At 45.8% G+C, this 16574-nt stretch overlaps 1 protein-coding gene across 4 annotated transcripts in view; it reads right to left on the bottom strand.

The window, feature by feature from the left end:
- ANKFY1 (ankyrin repeat and FYVE domain containing 1) overlaps nt 1-14059 on the bottom strand; it is an 84699-nt gene extending 70640 nt beyond the window's left edge. Inside the window, exon 1 of one of the 4 annotated variants that reach the window (XM_036078419.2) lies at nt 13968-14059. In XM_036078419.2, the coding sequence (XP_035934312.1) occupies nt 13968-13977 (10 nt within the window). In that variant the 5' untranslated portion in view covers nt 13978-14059. The other 3 variants (XM_036078421.2, XM_078067739.1, XM_036078420.2) reach the window with 3 other exon arrangements.
- Between the last annotated feature and the right edge of the window lie 2515 nt (nt 14060-16574).

Consider the following 16574-nt stretch of genomic DNA (forward strand, 5'->3'; position numbering starts at 1 on the left):
CCCTCTGGGATGCACCTTGACATCCTTCTCTTTCTTTCTGAACACCATCACACCAACATTTTCTTGAGGTCTTAAATCATTCACTCACACGCAGCCATCATCCTTCTCATACTTCCCTCGTCACTGTACTCCACACACATCATCAATGATCTTCCTAAAACATGGCTTAACCAAGCCAAACACTTTCAGCCAGTTCTCCACTGTCTAGAAAAGTACAAGCTTCCTACTGAGGTGTTCTGGCTCCTCTAAGAAGTTTCTTGAGGGCAGGAAATGTCTTCTTTATCTTTGTATTCCACTGGCCGTACTATGAACTGCATGGCATGGTCTCCGAGCATTGAGAAACTGCACAAACAGAAGAATTTTAGAAATCTTACGACTTAATAGATCAAATTACATGACACTGCCTACTATGGTAGGCTGAAAAATACCCCCATCAATATCCATGTCCTAATACCTGGAACCTGTGAATGTTTATATGGCAAGAAAAGTGATTACATTGAAGAGCTGAGGTGGGCAGGCCCCCCGTGAAATTACATGTATCCTTACGAGGAGGGACAGAGGTAGCTTTGACACAAAGAGGAAAGGCCGTATGAAGACAGAGACTTGAAGATGCTAGCCTTGAAGACTGACAAGCTAAGGAATGCCAGCAGCCCCAGAAGCTGGAAGAAAGGAACAGATTCTCTCCCAGGGGGAGTGACACTCTCCTTTCAGCCCAGTGACACTGGTTTTAGACTTCTGGCTTCCAGAGCCATGAGGAATACATTTCTGTTGTTTTAAGCACCCCAGTTTGCGGGTATGTGTTACAGCAGCCCTAGAAAACTAATACACTTATCTTTACAAGCAAAAGATCATGCACAGTAGAAGATTTTTAAGTCCTAGCAGCTTCTTGCTGGATTAGTGTCAACAGCTTTACACACAAGCTTCACACACAAGTTTTACACAGTAAATAAAATGTACAGTTTCTTGTAACATTTTGCAATAAAAAAGAGGAATTCATATTTTTTGATGTCTCCTATAGCAGTTAACTCATTATCTCATATCCTAACCAACATATTCCAAACAGTGCAGCACTTAACAAAACAGAATTCACTCAGGTTCAACGGACGGTCTAAAATTATACAATTAGCAGGACCAATCCAAGATTCAAGATATCAAGCCAAAGCCCATGCTCATCCCATTGTACCATGCTGCCAAATTTCAGCTCCAATATCAGGACAGCAAACAAACATTTATTGTTAATTCATTAACCCGGAATTAAATGTGTTCTACCAATTCCCCATCCTAAATGGGATTTCTACGCCCCTCTGCTTACTCCGATTCTAACCCAAACTTGACTCATCAAGTCTTTTTAGATTAACAAAATCTTGATGTTTCCTTTCTTCCCACTTCTCTAGTTCTTGCATTCCAGCCCCAATTTTACCAGTGAATTAGTGTTCTTCATAGAATTCTTTACTGACTAAATGACTTTATCCTCACTCTGTTTTAACTGTGTCCCTAAGATAAAAGAAAAAAATAATTGTAAAAGCTGTGACAACATTCTATTTTGAGAACTACAAGAATAACTGTTGTTTCAGGAATGTATTAGGGTCTTCCACCTAACAATATTTCATTACAATATCAACTTCTCAGAAAATACCATCTTCCTTGTCGGCATCGGAACAGATAAAAAGCTCCTCCCTGGTAATGAATTACCACCACTACAACTTTTTCTTCTCTTTCTTTCTTTCTTTCCCTTTCTTTTGCCCCGGTTTCAGGTCTCTTCTGATTTGTTTAGTGTATATTTTTCTGGGGTCATTGTTACCATGTTACCATTTTGTTCTCTCATTCACCTATTCTCCTCTGGACAAAATGACAAGACAGAAAAACTCACCTCAAAAAAAAAGAACAAGAGGCAGTACCGACTGCCAGGGACCTAATCAATACGGACATTAGTAAGATGTTGGAACTAGAGTTCTGAATGACGATTATAAAGATACTAGCTGGGCTTGAAAAAAGCATGGAAGATACTAGAGAAACCCGTTCTGGAGAAATAAAAGAACTAAAATCTAACCAAGTCGAAATCAAAAAGGCTATTAATGAGGTGCAATAAAAAATGGAGGCTCTAACTGCTAGGATAAATGAGGCAGAAGAAAGAATTAGTGATATAGAAGACCAAATGATGGAAAATAAAGAAGCTGAGAAAAAGAGAGATAAACTACTAATGGATCACAAGGGCAGAATTCAAGAAATAAGTGATACCATAAGACGAAACAATATTAGAATAATTGGGATCCCAGAAGAAGAAGGAGAGAGAGGGGAAGAAGGTATATTGGAGCAAATTGTAGCAGAGAACTTCCCTAATTTGGGGAAGGAAACAGGCATCAAAACCCAGGAGGCACGGAGAACCCCCCTCAAAATCAATAAAAATAGGTCAACACCCCGACACCTAAGAGTAAAACTTACAAGTCTCAAAGACAAAGAGAAAATCCTGAAAGCAGCTCGGGAAAAGAAGTCTGTAACCTACAATGGAAGAAACATTAGATTGGCAACAGACCTATCCACAGAGACCTGGCAGGCCAGAAAGGACTGGCATGATATATTCAGAGCACTAAACAAGAAAAATATGCAGCCAAGAATACTATATCCAGCTAGTCTGTCACTGAAAATAGAAGGAGAGATAAAAAGTTTCCAGGACAAACAAAAACTAAAAGAATTTGCAAACACAAAACCAGCCTTACAAGAAATATTAAAAGGGGTCCTCTAAGCAAAGAAAGAGCCTAAAAACAACATAGACCAGAAAGGAACACAGACAATATACAGTAACAGTCACCTTACAGGCAATACAATGGCACTAAATTTCTATCTTTCAATAGTTACCCTGAGTGTAAATGGGCTAAATGCCCCAATCAAAAGACAAAGGGTATCAGATTGGATAAAAAAAACAAGACCCATCGATATGCTGTCTGCAAGAGACTCCTTTTAGACCCAAAGCCACCCCCAGATTGAAAGTGAGGGGGTGGAAACCATTTACCATGCTAATGGACATCAAAAGAAAGCTGGGGTGGCAATCCTTATATCAGACAAATCAGATTTTAAACCAAAGACTGTAATAAGAGAAGAGGAAGGACACTATATCCTACTTAAAGGGTCTATCCAACAAGATCTAACCATTGTAAATATCTATGCCCCTAACATTGCAGCAGCCACTTATACAAACCAATTAATAACAAAATCAAAGAAACACATCAACAACAATACAATAATAGTAGGGGACTTTAACACTCCCCTCACTGAAATGGACAGATCATCTAAGCAAAAGATCAACAAGGAAATAAAGACTTTAAATGACACACTGGACCAAATGGACTTCACAGATATATTCAGAACATTCCATCCCAAAGCAACAGATACACATTCTTCTCTAGTGCCCATGGAACATTATCCAGAATAGATCACATCCTAGGTCACAAATCAGGTCTCAACAGGTACCAAAAGACTGGGATCATTCCCTGCATATTTTTGGACCACAATGCTTTGAAACTAGAACTCAATCACAAGAAGAAAGTCAGAAAGAACTCAAATACATGGAGGCTAAAGAGCATCCTACTAAAGAATAAATGGGTCAACCAGGAAATTAAAGAAGAATTTAAAAAATTCATGGAAACCAATGAAAATGAAAACACAACTGTTCAAAATCTTTGGGATGCAGGAAAGGCGGTCCTAAGAGGAAAGTATATAGCAATACAAGCCTTTCTCAAGAAACAAGAAAGGTCTCAAACACACAACCTAACCCTACACCTCAAGGAGATGGAGAAAGAACAACAAATACAGCCTAAACCCAGCAGAAGAAGAGAAATAATAAAGATCAGAGCAGAAATCAATGAAATAGAAACCAAAAGAACAGTAGAACAGATCAACAAAACTAGGAGCTGGTTCTTTGAAAGAATTAGTAAGATTGATAAACCCCTGGCCAGACTTATCAAAACGAAAAGAGAAATGACCCAAATAAATAAAATCATGAATGAAAGAGGAGAGATCACAACCAACACCAAAGAAATACAAACAATTATAAGAACATATTATGAGCAACTATATGCCAGCAAATTAGATAATATGGAAGAAATGGATGCATTCCTAGAGATGTATAAACTATCAAAACTGAACCAGGAAGAAATAGAAAACCTGAACAGACCTATAACCACTAAGGAGATTGAAGCAGTAATCAAAAATCTCCCAACAAACAAGAGCCCAGGGCCAGATGGCTTCCCAGGGGAATTCTACCTAACATTTAAAGAAGAATTAATACTTATTCTTCTGAAACTGTTCCAAAAAATAGAAATGGAAGGAAAACTTCCAAATTCATTTTATGAGGCCAGCATTACCTTGGTCCCAAATTCAGACAAAGACTCCACCAAAAAGAATTACAGACCAATAACCCTGATGAACATGGATGCAAAAATTCTCACCAAAATACTAGCCAATAGGATCCAACAGTACGTTAAAAAGATTATTCACCATGACCAAGTGGGATTTATTCCTGGGCTCCAAGGTTGGTTCAACATCCGCAAATCAATCAATGTGATACAATACATTAATAAAAGAAAGAACAAGAACCATATGATCCTCTCAATAGATACAGAAAAAGCATTTGACAAAGTACAGCATCCTTTCTTGATTAAAACTCTTCAGAGTGTAGGGATAGAGGGTACATACCTCAATATCATAAAAGCCATCTATGAAAAACCCACAGCGAATATCTATCATTCTCAATGGGGAAACCCCCTAAGATCAGGAACACGGCAGGGATGCCCACTATCAACACAGTACTAGAAGTCCTAGCCACAGCAATCAGACAACAAAAAGAAATAAAGGCATCCGAATCGGCAAAGAAGTCCAACTCTCACTCTTTGCAGATGATATGATACTTTATGTGGAAAACCCAAAAGACTCCACCCCAAAACTGCTAGAACTCATACAGGAATTCAGTAAAGTGGCAGGATATAAAATCAATGCACAGAAATCAGTTGCATTTCTATACACCAACAACAAGACAGAAGAAAAAGAAATTAAGGAGTCGATCCCATTTATAATTGCACCCAAAACCATAGGATACCTAGGAATAAATCTAACCAAAGAGGCAAAGAATCTGTACTCAGAAAACTGTAAAATACTCATGAAAGAAAGTGAGGAAGACACAAAGAAATGGAAAAACGTTCCATGCTCATGGATTGGAAGAACAAATATTGTGAAGATGTCAATGCTACCTAGAGCAATCTATATATTTAATGCAATCCCTATCAAAATACCATCCACTTTTTTCAAAGAAATGGAACAAATAATCCTAAAATTTGTATGGAACCAGAAAAGACCCCGAATAGCCAGAGGAATGTTGAAAAAGAAAAGCAAAGCTGTTAGCATCACAGTTCCAGACCTCAAGCTCTATTACAAAGCTGTCATCATTAAGACAGTATGGTACTGGCACACAAACAAGACACACAGATCAATGGAACAGAATAGAGAGCCCAGAAATGGACCCTCAACTCTATGGTCAACTAATCTTCGACAAAGCAGGAAAGAATGTCCAATGGAAAAAAGACAGTCTCTTCCACAAATGGTGTTGGGAAAATTGGACAGCCACATGCAGAAGAATGAAACTGGACCATTTCCTTACACCACACACAAAAATAGACTCAAAATGGATGAAAGACCTAAATGTGAGACAGGAGTCCATCAAAATCCGAGAGGAGAACACAGGCAGCAACCTCTTCGACCTCGGCCACAGCAACTTCTTGCTAGGCACGTCTCCAAAGGCAAGGGGAGCAAGGGCAAAAATGAACTATTGGGACTTCATCAAGATAAAAAGCTTTTGCACAGCAAAGGTAACAGTCAACAAAACCAAAAGACAACCGACAGAAGGGGAGAAGATATTTGCAAATGACATATCAGATAAAGGGCTAGTATCCAAAATCTATAAAGAAATTCTCAAACTCAACACCCAAAGATCAAATAATCCAATCAAGAAATGGGCAGAAGACATGAACAGATATTTCTGCAAAGAAGACATCCAAATGGCCAACAGACACATGAAAAAGTGCTCAACATCACTCGGCATCAGGGAAATCCAAATCAAAACCTCAATGAGATACCACCTCACACCAGTCAGAATGGCTAAAATTAACAAGTGAGGAAACGACAGATGTTGGCAAGGATGCGGAGAAAGGAGAACCCTCCTACATTGTTGGTGGGAATGCAAACTGGTGCAGCCACTCTGGAAAACAGTATGGAGGTTCCTCAAAAAGTTGAAAATAGAGGTACCGTATGACCCAGCAACTGCACTACTGGGTATTCACCCCGAAGATACAAATGTAGTGATACAAAGGGGTACATGCACCCCAATGTTTATAGCAGCAATGTCCACAATAGCCAAACTATGGAAAAAGCCAAGATGTCCATCAACAGATGAACGGATAAAGAAGATGTGGTATATATATACAATGGAATATTATGCAGCCATCAAAAAACAAAAAACAAAAACAAAAACGTGATCTTGCCATTTGCAACGACGTGGATGGAACCAGAGGGTATTATGCTAAGTGAAATAAGTCAATCTGAGAAAGACATGTATCATATGACCTCACTGATATGAGGAATTCTTAACCTCAGGAAACAAACTGAGGGTTGCTGGAGTGGTGGGGAGTGGGAGGGAAAAATAGAGCTACCCTATGACCCAGCAATTGCACTCCTGGGTATTTACCCTGAAGACACAGATGTAGTGAAAAGAAGGGCCATATGCACCCCAATGTTCATAGCAGCAGTGTCCGCAATAGCCAAACTGTGGAAAGAGCCGAGATGCCCTTCAACAGATGAATGGATAAAGATGTGGTCCATATATACAAAGGAATATTACTCAGCCATCAGAAAGGATGAATACCCAACTTTTACATCAACATGGATGGGACTGGAGGAGATTATGCTAAGTGAAATAAGTCAAGCAGAGAAAGTCAATTATCATATGGTTTCACTTATTTGTGGAACATAAGGAATAGCACAGAGGACACGAGGAGAAGGAAGGGAAAAATGGGGGGGGGAATTGGAGGGGGAGATGAACCATGAGAGACTATGGACTCTGAGAAACAAACTGAGGGTTCTAGAGGGGAGGGGGGTGGGGGGATGGGTTAGCCTGATGATGGGTATTAAAGAGGGCACGTATTGAATGGAGCACTGGGTGTCATATGCAAACAATGACTCATGGAACACTACATCAAAAACTAATGATGTAATGTATGGTGATTAACATAATAAAATAAAATAAAATTTTTCTTTCACAGCAGTTCATATCCATTCATTAATCAAGAATGCTAAATGTAGGACGACCGTTTATTTATTTTTTTTTTAAGATTTTATTTATCCATCTGAGATAGAGAGAGAGCACATGCACGCAGGAGCAGGGGAGAGGGGCAGAAAGAGAGGGGAAAGCCAACTCCCCGCCAAGCAGAGAGCCCAATGCGGGGCTTGATCCCAGGACCCTGAGACCAGGACCTGAGCCGAAGGCAGACACTCAACCGACTGAGCCACCCAGGCACCCCTAGGATGACCGTTTAATGGAGAATATGAAATAGTGGGTATATTTACTATTGAGAACTCTGGTTCACAACATACCCTACTGGAAAGGAAAAGGGAAAGAGGAGGTCGATACCATCTGGAACATGCAAAGGATCAGTTAGGGCCACAGGACCCCTGCCAGTCTGCAGCCCCCTGCTTCTCTCTCTCACCATTTGGATATTATTAAAAATATGATGGTGCTGGGGTGCCTGGGTGGCTCAGATGGTTAAGCGTCTGCCTTCGGCTCAGGTGATGATCCCAGGGTCCTGGGATCGGGCCCCGCATCGGGCTCCCTGCTTGGCGGGGAGCCTGCTTCTCCCTCTTCCTCTACTCTTCCCCCTGCTTGTGCTCTCTCGCTCTCTCTATCAAATAAATAAATAAAATCTTTAAAAAAAAAAAAAAAAAAATATGATGGTGCTAAGAGAGATTTCATATTTTGACTTCTTGCCCTTTTAAAAACCTAGCAATTGTAATTGTCATAACTTGAATGCTTTCACAAAGTACAAAAGCCATTGTTTAACCAAAGTTTGCTTTAAAAAATCCTTTTACTCTAGTTACAGATAAAATTTACTACCCAGGGGGCACCTGGGTGGCTCAGTCGGTTAAGCATCTGCCTTCAGCTCGGGCCATGATCCTGGGATCGAGTCCCACATCAGGCTCCTTGCTCAGTGGGGAGCCTGCTTGTCCCTCTCCCTCTGTCCCTCCCCCCTGCTCATGCGCTCTCTCTCTCTCAAATAAATAAAATCTTTAGAAAAAAAAAAAAAATTTACTACCCAGGACTCCTTCCTTAGGTAGGAAACATTACCTTATTTTATGCATATCTATATCTACATACACATAGACAGATATATATTTACATATACATAAACCAAACATATTTGTTTAAAAAACTGATTCAGTAAAACCACGTTTTATTCAGTAATGGCTCAGTTTGAAAAAAAAAATGTTTTGTGGGATATGTTGCTCTTCACTGAAGCCGAGTGATGCATAAATCTGGGTTTTTAAAAGCTCCCCAGGTGACTCTAATGTGCAGGGCTCTCCGTGTTGACAGCCACCAGTCCGAATCTGGAAAGGCAGCGGACAGAAAAAAACACATGTGAGAGCTAGCTTCACAGGCCCCACAGGTTTGGCGACTGAATGCAGGTCACTGACTTGAGAGTGTGGCTGGACAGTGGTGCCATCGATCACCAATGCAAGACAAAATCTGTGACTATAAAGCACAATACACATGCTTTTCTGAGAAACTGTGCCTCCCCTGTCTGCTCCAAGGCCCCATCAAGGCTGAGACTGTCTTGGTCACTCTGTCACCCCGGCACAGCAGCTTGCACCTAACAGAAATGAAATACACTTTCCTGAATGTAACCCAACGCTGTGAAGTCTTGTCCATAAGTCAGTGGCATGACACACATCCTTCAAAACCTCACTCTGTATAGCCCTGAGCATAGGGCTGGCTTCATAAGAGATACTCAATAAATATTAGTTAACTAGCTAATTTTTACCCAAATGCCAGTCTGACTGGAAATGCTTCTAATTGCCTGCTAAGACAGAACCATTGGTCGCGGCAAAGTATATCCAAAAAGGAGGTCAAGATATTTGTTCTCGAATCTGTTTCTCCTCCTCCCAGCCATTATCTGAGTCATCCAGACCCAGAACCCTTGAGTCATCTTTGATATCTCTCTTGTCAACATGTAAACAGGTTTCAAAAGTCCTGTCTTTTATACCTTCTGTAAGTCTTGCTCCTATCAGTCACCAGCCCAATGTTCCTTACCAAGGAACTCATCACCAACTGCGACAGCCTCCTCCTCCCAGATCCACCCTCTACACTGTAGACATGCCCACATGCCTCCAACGACTCTACTCATGTCACTACCTTGGCTGATATGACTCAGCAGTCTCACTCCACAGTCCACAGAGTAAACTCCAAATGCTTAACCAATCCCTTCATAATCTGCCCCTTAACATACTTTTCCAACCGCATATCCCACTATTCTTTCCATCAAGAAGAGTGATCTCTTCCCACTCCCATCTCCCCATGTCCAAAAGAGGTCTATTTTCCAAATCACGGGTCAAACACAATCTCCTGCAGCAAAGGCCTTCCCTGGCACCCAAAACATACTCCCTACCACTTTCCTAAAAAACCTCTTCCCATCTGAATTTTCAAAGTAACTCCTAGCATTTTTCTCCTTCTCTCTTACAGTACAGTTTCTTATACACATGCTTTTTACCTCCTCTCACAGACTGCAGAGTTCCCTGTGAAGAAGTTCTAGGTCTGGCTACTTTGTTTTAACCACCACTACTTCTCCCTCCTCCCACTCCATACTCATCCCTTCCTCTACCCCACAGTGCCTTACTAGGTAGAGTTCAGTAAATACCCCAGATCCTTGGCCTACTCCAATTCAAGAGAGACTAACACTTAGGAATTTCTCACTTGCCTTCCCAGTGACAGAACCCTGCATCTCTCTTCCTGCACATCCACAGTCACTGCAGTGAATGGATAAACTCTCTTTGTGGGGGAAAAAAAAAAAAAAATCCTCAAGGAGAAAGTGAACAGGTACCACTGGTGACAGAAGTGAACAAAAGGAATGGTAGAAAAAAAGGCAGCAATGGTAAAGAAAGGGATAGTGGTCAAGAGGTCTCCGGAGAATACATAATTGTCAAAAGCCTAGGACAGGTATTTGTTCAATGAGTGAAATAATAAGCAAAGGAATAAATCTGAAAATTGAAAAGAGAGCAAAGTTTCTTCTTTCCCTCTTTCTACCAGCCTATATTGATGAAGCATTTTCTGGAATAGTGCTATCCAACAGCACTTTCTGGAATGATACAAGTGTTCTGTTAATCTGTAGTGTCTGCTAGTATGGGGACCACTAAGCACACAGCTACAAAGCAACTGAAACTGGGCTAGTGTGACCAAGGAACTGAATTTTTAATTTTATTAAATTTAAAGTGAAGTAGCCAGGGCGCCTGGGTGGCTCAGTTGTTAAGTGTCTGCCTTCGGCTCAGGTCATGATCCCAGGGTCCTGGGATTGAGCCCCACATCGGGCTCCCCGCTCGGCGGGAAGCCTGCTTCTCCCTCTCCCACTCCCCCTGCTTGTGTTCCCTCTCTCGCTGTCTCTCTCTGTCAAATAAATAAATAAAAAGTCTTTAATAAATAAATAAATAAATAAATAAAGTGAAGTGGCCATATGTGGCTAGCGGCTACTGTATTGACCAGTGATTGTCCAGCATATGGAATGTATTCACCTTATATTTGAACTGTCAGAAGTATTTTCCCGACCAAATTCCAGTAAGCTAATAAAAGTCCACGGTCAATTTTCTGTTTAGTAAACCATTACATTTTTTCCAATTTTCACCTTCATTTTACTGAGGAAGGGAAGGAGAGCATGGTTGAAGAGGAGACTAAGAAAAGGGTACACGCTAGGGTCAAAATGTCAGGCACTGTGCTAGAAGTGTTCTTCGTGCACTATTTCTTCTGATCCCCCCCTCAGCTACTCCTGAGATAGAGATGATCCCTCTTTTAAAGCTGAGGAAACAGAGATGGAGAGCAATTAATTGGCTTGCCGATGATAACAGGTTATTGGGACGAGGGTTCAAATCTTCGTCTGAATGCAGACTGAGCTCCCAAGCATTACACTTGAATTGCTAATACTAAAACGGGCAGAATGAAAAGTAGGTTAGGGAGCTCCCAGGAGACTGTTATTCAGAGCACATTAAAAGCTGGTCCCGCCAGCTTACTTGACAAGAGACTAAGGATGTATCCAGGCAACTCGGTTGATGTCTGGTAAATGATGCTCAATAAACTCGACCGTTCCTTCAACCATAGGTATGATTCCAAGTTGGGATACACAGCAGTGAACAAAATGGAAGTCTCCACCCTTGTGAGGTTTATATTCCAGTAAAGGAATTAAAAAAAAATAATTAGGAAGACCTCTAAAGGTGGTAAGATCTGAACAGACACCCAAATGAGTCAGTTAGCTCTATGGAGAAAATGAAAGAGACTGTTTCAGGCCAAGGCAGCTGCAAGGACAAAGACGGAGAGGTAGAAGCATTGGGAATGTACAAAGAACAGCAAGGAAGTTAGCGTGGCAAGAGCACGGCAAATGAAAAGAGAAGTAAGAAATACGATTGCAGTTAACCAGTGGCCAGCCCTGTTGGGACTTGCAGGTCACTGGAAGGCTGGAATATATTTTTAAGATCACGGAGAGCCACGAGAGTGGACAGTGCAGATGCAGGAGGGTAAGTGTACTGAGAAGAGTGAAAGAGACATAATCTGATTTATGTTATCAAGGGAACATTGGAACTGTAAAAATAGGCTATGAGGAAGCAAAATCAAAGAGAAAAAGTAAAAGCAGGAAGTCCAAGTAGGAAGGACTTTCTTTAGTGATGAAACAAGTTTAAATTAGTAGGATAGCTGCACATGTAGAGTGGAAATGGAAACTAATTTTAGGAAAGTTTTTAGCTAAATACATCAGGTCAAACCAATACCCATGGACAGATGGAAGGGGAAAAAAGGTTGATTTCTAAACGAGTCACATTAGAAGTGAACTGTCCACTCAGTCTCTTCAGAGTCTATTAATATGCCTAGACACTACTTCCCACATGCTCACACATTTGCACCACCAAACAAAACCATTATCAGCAAGTTCCCACAGGACATGCTCACAGATAATCCAATTGTTCCATGACACAAATTTTTGCGATTTTTTTATATTTAAGTGAGTATTTCAGAACAAGTGTAGCCAGCTCCGACAAATTCTGACTAAAGTACAAGCAGCATTAAATAACACCAACACTTTCGAGCTAATCTTCCCTTCCTTCCCATAACACCTTCAATGCCCCACTCAATTCTTCCCAAAGTTTTGCAACATTGTTTCCCAAAATCTTAAAACACAGGCCAGGAAACTCAAACACCAAAAAGGTAAAAGAAAAACTGTCAAGCCAGAAGCTCATGAGTGTGCTTCCCTACCCACGATCCCTCAGCAAATTAACCCTCGAGGATGTTGGGTTTCAGGCGCATGCTCCACTGGCTAGACGTGTCCCAGGGCTATCCGAACACACATCTCAGCCGCCTGGCAGCATAACTCACTATCACTGCACGCAGCCTGCATGAGATCTCATGCCTGGAACCCGTCTGCAAGCAAAGCAGGTGCGGCGCAGAAGCGCGGGGCGATAAGCCAGCCACCCTCTGCAATTTCTACCTCGGTAATACGTTAAGGGCCAGACTACCTCCTGCCTCGCAGAAGGCCTTCCTGCTTCCTTCCCTTCTGCCGCTCCTCACCGCTCCGAGCAACAAGCTCCCCTTCACTGGCTGGCTCTGCGCTCAACCGCGTCAAACAACATCCTGTGATTTACCCCAAAACGAGCTTCATGGGATGCCTCAGCTTTCTTCCTGTCCCTTCTGTTCCTCCTCTGCTTTCACGCAGTATTCCTCCGAGGCTTCCCCCTCCAGGGGGTCTAACTCGGTGAGGAGCAGAGGGAAACGCTGGGTGCCAACGCCAGCTACCTCCGTAACTTTGGCGTCAACTCCTCCACCCAGGAAGTGGAAGGAACAGACACGCAGGCCTCCTTCACAAGGCTGTTCCCAAGGCTAATCCAAATGAGGAAACGCTGCAAGCTGTCATGTGCCGCACAATTTTAAGATCCAAGTAAAGACGGGTTCAGACAAAGCTTAGCTCAAGGCCGACAGGGCAGGTCGTGGCCAGCACACTGCGGTCCCTCGGTAAGCACCAAGTCAAAGGAGCATCTTCCTCCAACAGCGGGGTGACCGGGAGAAGCACACCGGCCGTCCCCGCAGGGAACTCCCCACCGCCGGCCTTCCAGCCCTCCCCCTGCACAATTCGGCTTTACAGTGCGGATTCCAGCACCCCTGCGCGCAGGGAGGCAGGGCTGGAGAGGCCCCATCGCCTCCGCCTGCAGCGTCACAAAGAGCGCACCAGGCGAGGGCAAGGACCGGACGGAGAGGCGACCTTGGCCGGCCCCCTCCGCCACGCTGGGGGCAGCATCCCGGCCGGCGCGCGGGGGCCCAGCCCGTCCGGACGCCGGACGTGCCAGGACAGCAGTTTCGGTTTCCCGAGAAGCTGACGTCCCCAGCCCGCGCGGCCCGTCCCCAGGGGCGCCCCCCGCACGCCCGCGGCCGCGCCCCGCCGCACAGCCGGACCGGGCTCCGCAGCCGCCGCGGCCCGCGGGGTGAGGGGCGCCCGAGGGGCGTCGCCTCAGGAGCCGCGCTCAGAACGCCGGCCCGCGGGGCCCCCACGGGCTGCGCCGGACGGCCCCGAGACCCGCCGCGCCCCGTGCGACCACGGCCGTCCGACCCCCGCAGGGCCGCCACACCCGGCCGGCAGCGCCCGCTCCGCCCCGCGCCTTCCCGCGCGGCCCCTCACACACCCTACCTTCCGCCATGTCGGGCCGGCCCTGCTGCAACCTCGCGAGAAGAGCGCCGCGGCCAGGGCGGCGCGGCCCGGAGGCCGCGGGTCTCGCGAGAGTCTCGGGAGGCGGGCGGAAGGAGCGCCAGCGGGAGGCGGGCACAAGCGGCGCGCGGTGGCCTCTGCTCCCCTCGCGCCTTCGAGGCGCTGGCGTGCGGCATGCCGACGGAGGGGTCGTGGCCGCGGCCCAGGCAGGACCTTGAACGGGATGGACGCAGCGGGCAACGCTATTCCTTGCAGAAACCTGGCCGGGAGACGGCCGAGAGAGGGCCTCCGTGCTCTCCAGGCGCTTTTCCGACCGGGGAGCTGAGGCGGCGGCAGAGGCGACAGGAACCGGGGCCGGGGCTCACCGCGGACCCCACTACGCACCCCTCCGCGGACCCCACTACAGAACCCTCCGCGCACCCATCCGCGGACCCCTCCACGGACTTCACTGCACACCCCACCAGGGACCCCACTACAGAACCCTCCGCGCACCCATCCTTGGACCCCACTACGCACCTCAGCGCGGACCCCTCCACGGACCTCACTGCACACCCCACCCGGGACCCCACTACGCACCCTCACGGACCTCACCGCGGACCCCACTGCGCACCCCTCCACAGACTTCACTATGCCCCCCACCGTGGACCCCACTAAGCACCCCTCCACGGACCTCACTTACGGACCCCCCCGTGGACCCCACTGCGCACCCCACCGTGGACCTCTCCACGGACCTCACCGCGGACCCCACTACGCATCCTACCGAGGACCCCACCACGCACCCCACCTCTGACCCCACTGCAGACCCCACTATGCACCCCACCACATACCCCACCAATGACCCCTCCGTGGACCTCACTGTGGACCCCACCGATGACCCCAATGCAGAGTTCACTGCACACCCCACTGTGGACCTCAGTGCACACCCCAGGACCCCACTGCAAACCCCACCAGGGACCAGAGGCCGTCACTTAGTCGTTTAAAGCCCATGCAAGTGGACATGAAGGGGCAGAGAGGTGTCAGGAGATCAGTTGATGACATCAGTTCACGGACCAGAGAGCCGAGAGATCTGGGGAGAGGCGTTGGGCTGGAGGGCCTGCGTCACGTGTCTCCTGTGCGTGTGAACCAGGCGCTTTCCGAGCAGAATCCCCACCTGGCTGAAAGCATGGATGATAGTGTTGGCCAGGCCTTGGGATTTCCTGTCAGACAGAGACAGAGGGCATGAGTGGACAGCTCAGGTGCTGCCTGGGTAGGGGCTGGTGGAGGGTCTCTGTCATATCGAGGGCCGTTGTGGGCCCTGTGGTCAGGGTGGCAACCGGAAGCTCCTAAGTTCGATAGCACTGGGTCATGATAAAGTCCAGGACAGGGAGTGAAACACACCCGCTGCAGTGAACCTAAGAAGCCAGGAAAATTAAGTATTGGGATTGAGAAGTAGGGAAGGAAGGAGACCCTAAGGCAGGAGCCAAAACCTTCAGTGAATCTGGGGATGTCTAATAGCAAAAAACAGGCTTAATGAGTAATATAATCAAATAGCAGGAGATCTTTCAAAACAGATTTGTACTCAAATGAGAAGCAAAAGAACGGTGATGGCACCCATTTCTGGAAGCATGAGGGCCGCAGGGGAAGTGGTGGCTGGGAGAAGGTAGAGATTGAAGAAAGGGCCTGAGAACAGGATGAGGGGTCAGAACAACAGAGGGGGGGATCCCAAGTTGGAGAAGCCGTGGGTGCTATCAAAGGTAAGCATTCGTGGGTAGTAAGGGGGAGTAGAGAAGGAATTCGGAGTTTGGATCATGGGGTTAAAGTTCTGAGAAGAGGGAGGGACACGCGGGAGATGGAAGAGAAGAGGTTGTCAAAAATGTGTCAGGACAATGGTTTGCTCAGGGAAATGATGTTCCAGCTGTGGCAGGACACTAAAGATGCACGGGAGGTGGGCAGGGGCAGACTGGCGAAGCTGGGCTGAGCAAGCCGCACTTAGACTAAGGAGGATTAGGGGAGGACTTGCCTGGCCTAACGGAGCTGCCATAGCCCAGAGCTTCCTTGTCTGTCAAGAATGGCTTAGAGGTGTGCCAAATGGTGAGCCATTGGCGTCATCAGTGTGGCCTGGCAAGCCCGTCTCCTTTGGCCACAAGCAGCTTTGTCCATTTAAGAGCACCCTGCAAACATTTTCTGGGGCATAACAGAAATGAGGTGGAAGTGTATGGGAAATACCATCAAAGCTGATGCCTGTTTTGCATCAGACCATTTATCTTGGTCTCACCAGCACCAGCCTGGTATCTGACATACAGCAGGTGCTTAATGTTTGATGAGTTGTTACCTCTGTGAGCTATACCGACAGTCAGGAGAACTAGGTTCAAGTTTGGCTCAGCCGCTGATGTGCTGCGTTGATGGAGGCAAGTCCCTGCAAGCTCATGCTCCCATCTCAGACTCTACAGCAGTTTCAACAGGGAGCTGGACTGGAATCTACAGTTCTTAATGATTTGGAGGGTCATGACCCCTTGAGAATGTGATGAAAACCAGGGACAGCAGGACACATGCAGGAAGAAACAAATTTGTTCCCTTCCAGCTTGCTTGGACTAGATGCCCACAGTCAAA

The sequence above is a fragment of the Halichoerus grypus genome, chromosome 2, assembly GCF_964656455.1.
Source record: "Halichoerus grypus chromosome 2, mHalGry1.hap1.1, whole genome shotgun sequence".
Lineage (NCBI taxonomy): Eukaryota > Metazoa > Chordata > Mammalia > Carnivora > Phocidae > Halichoerus > Halichoerus grypus.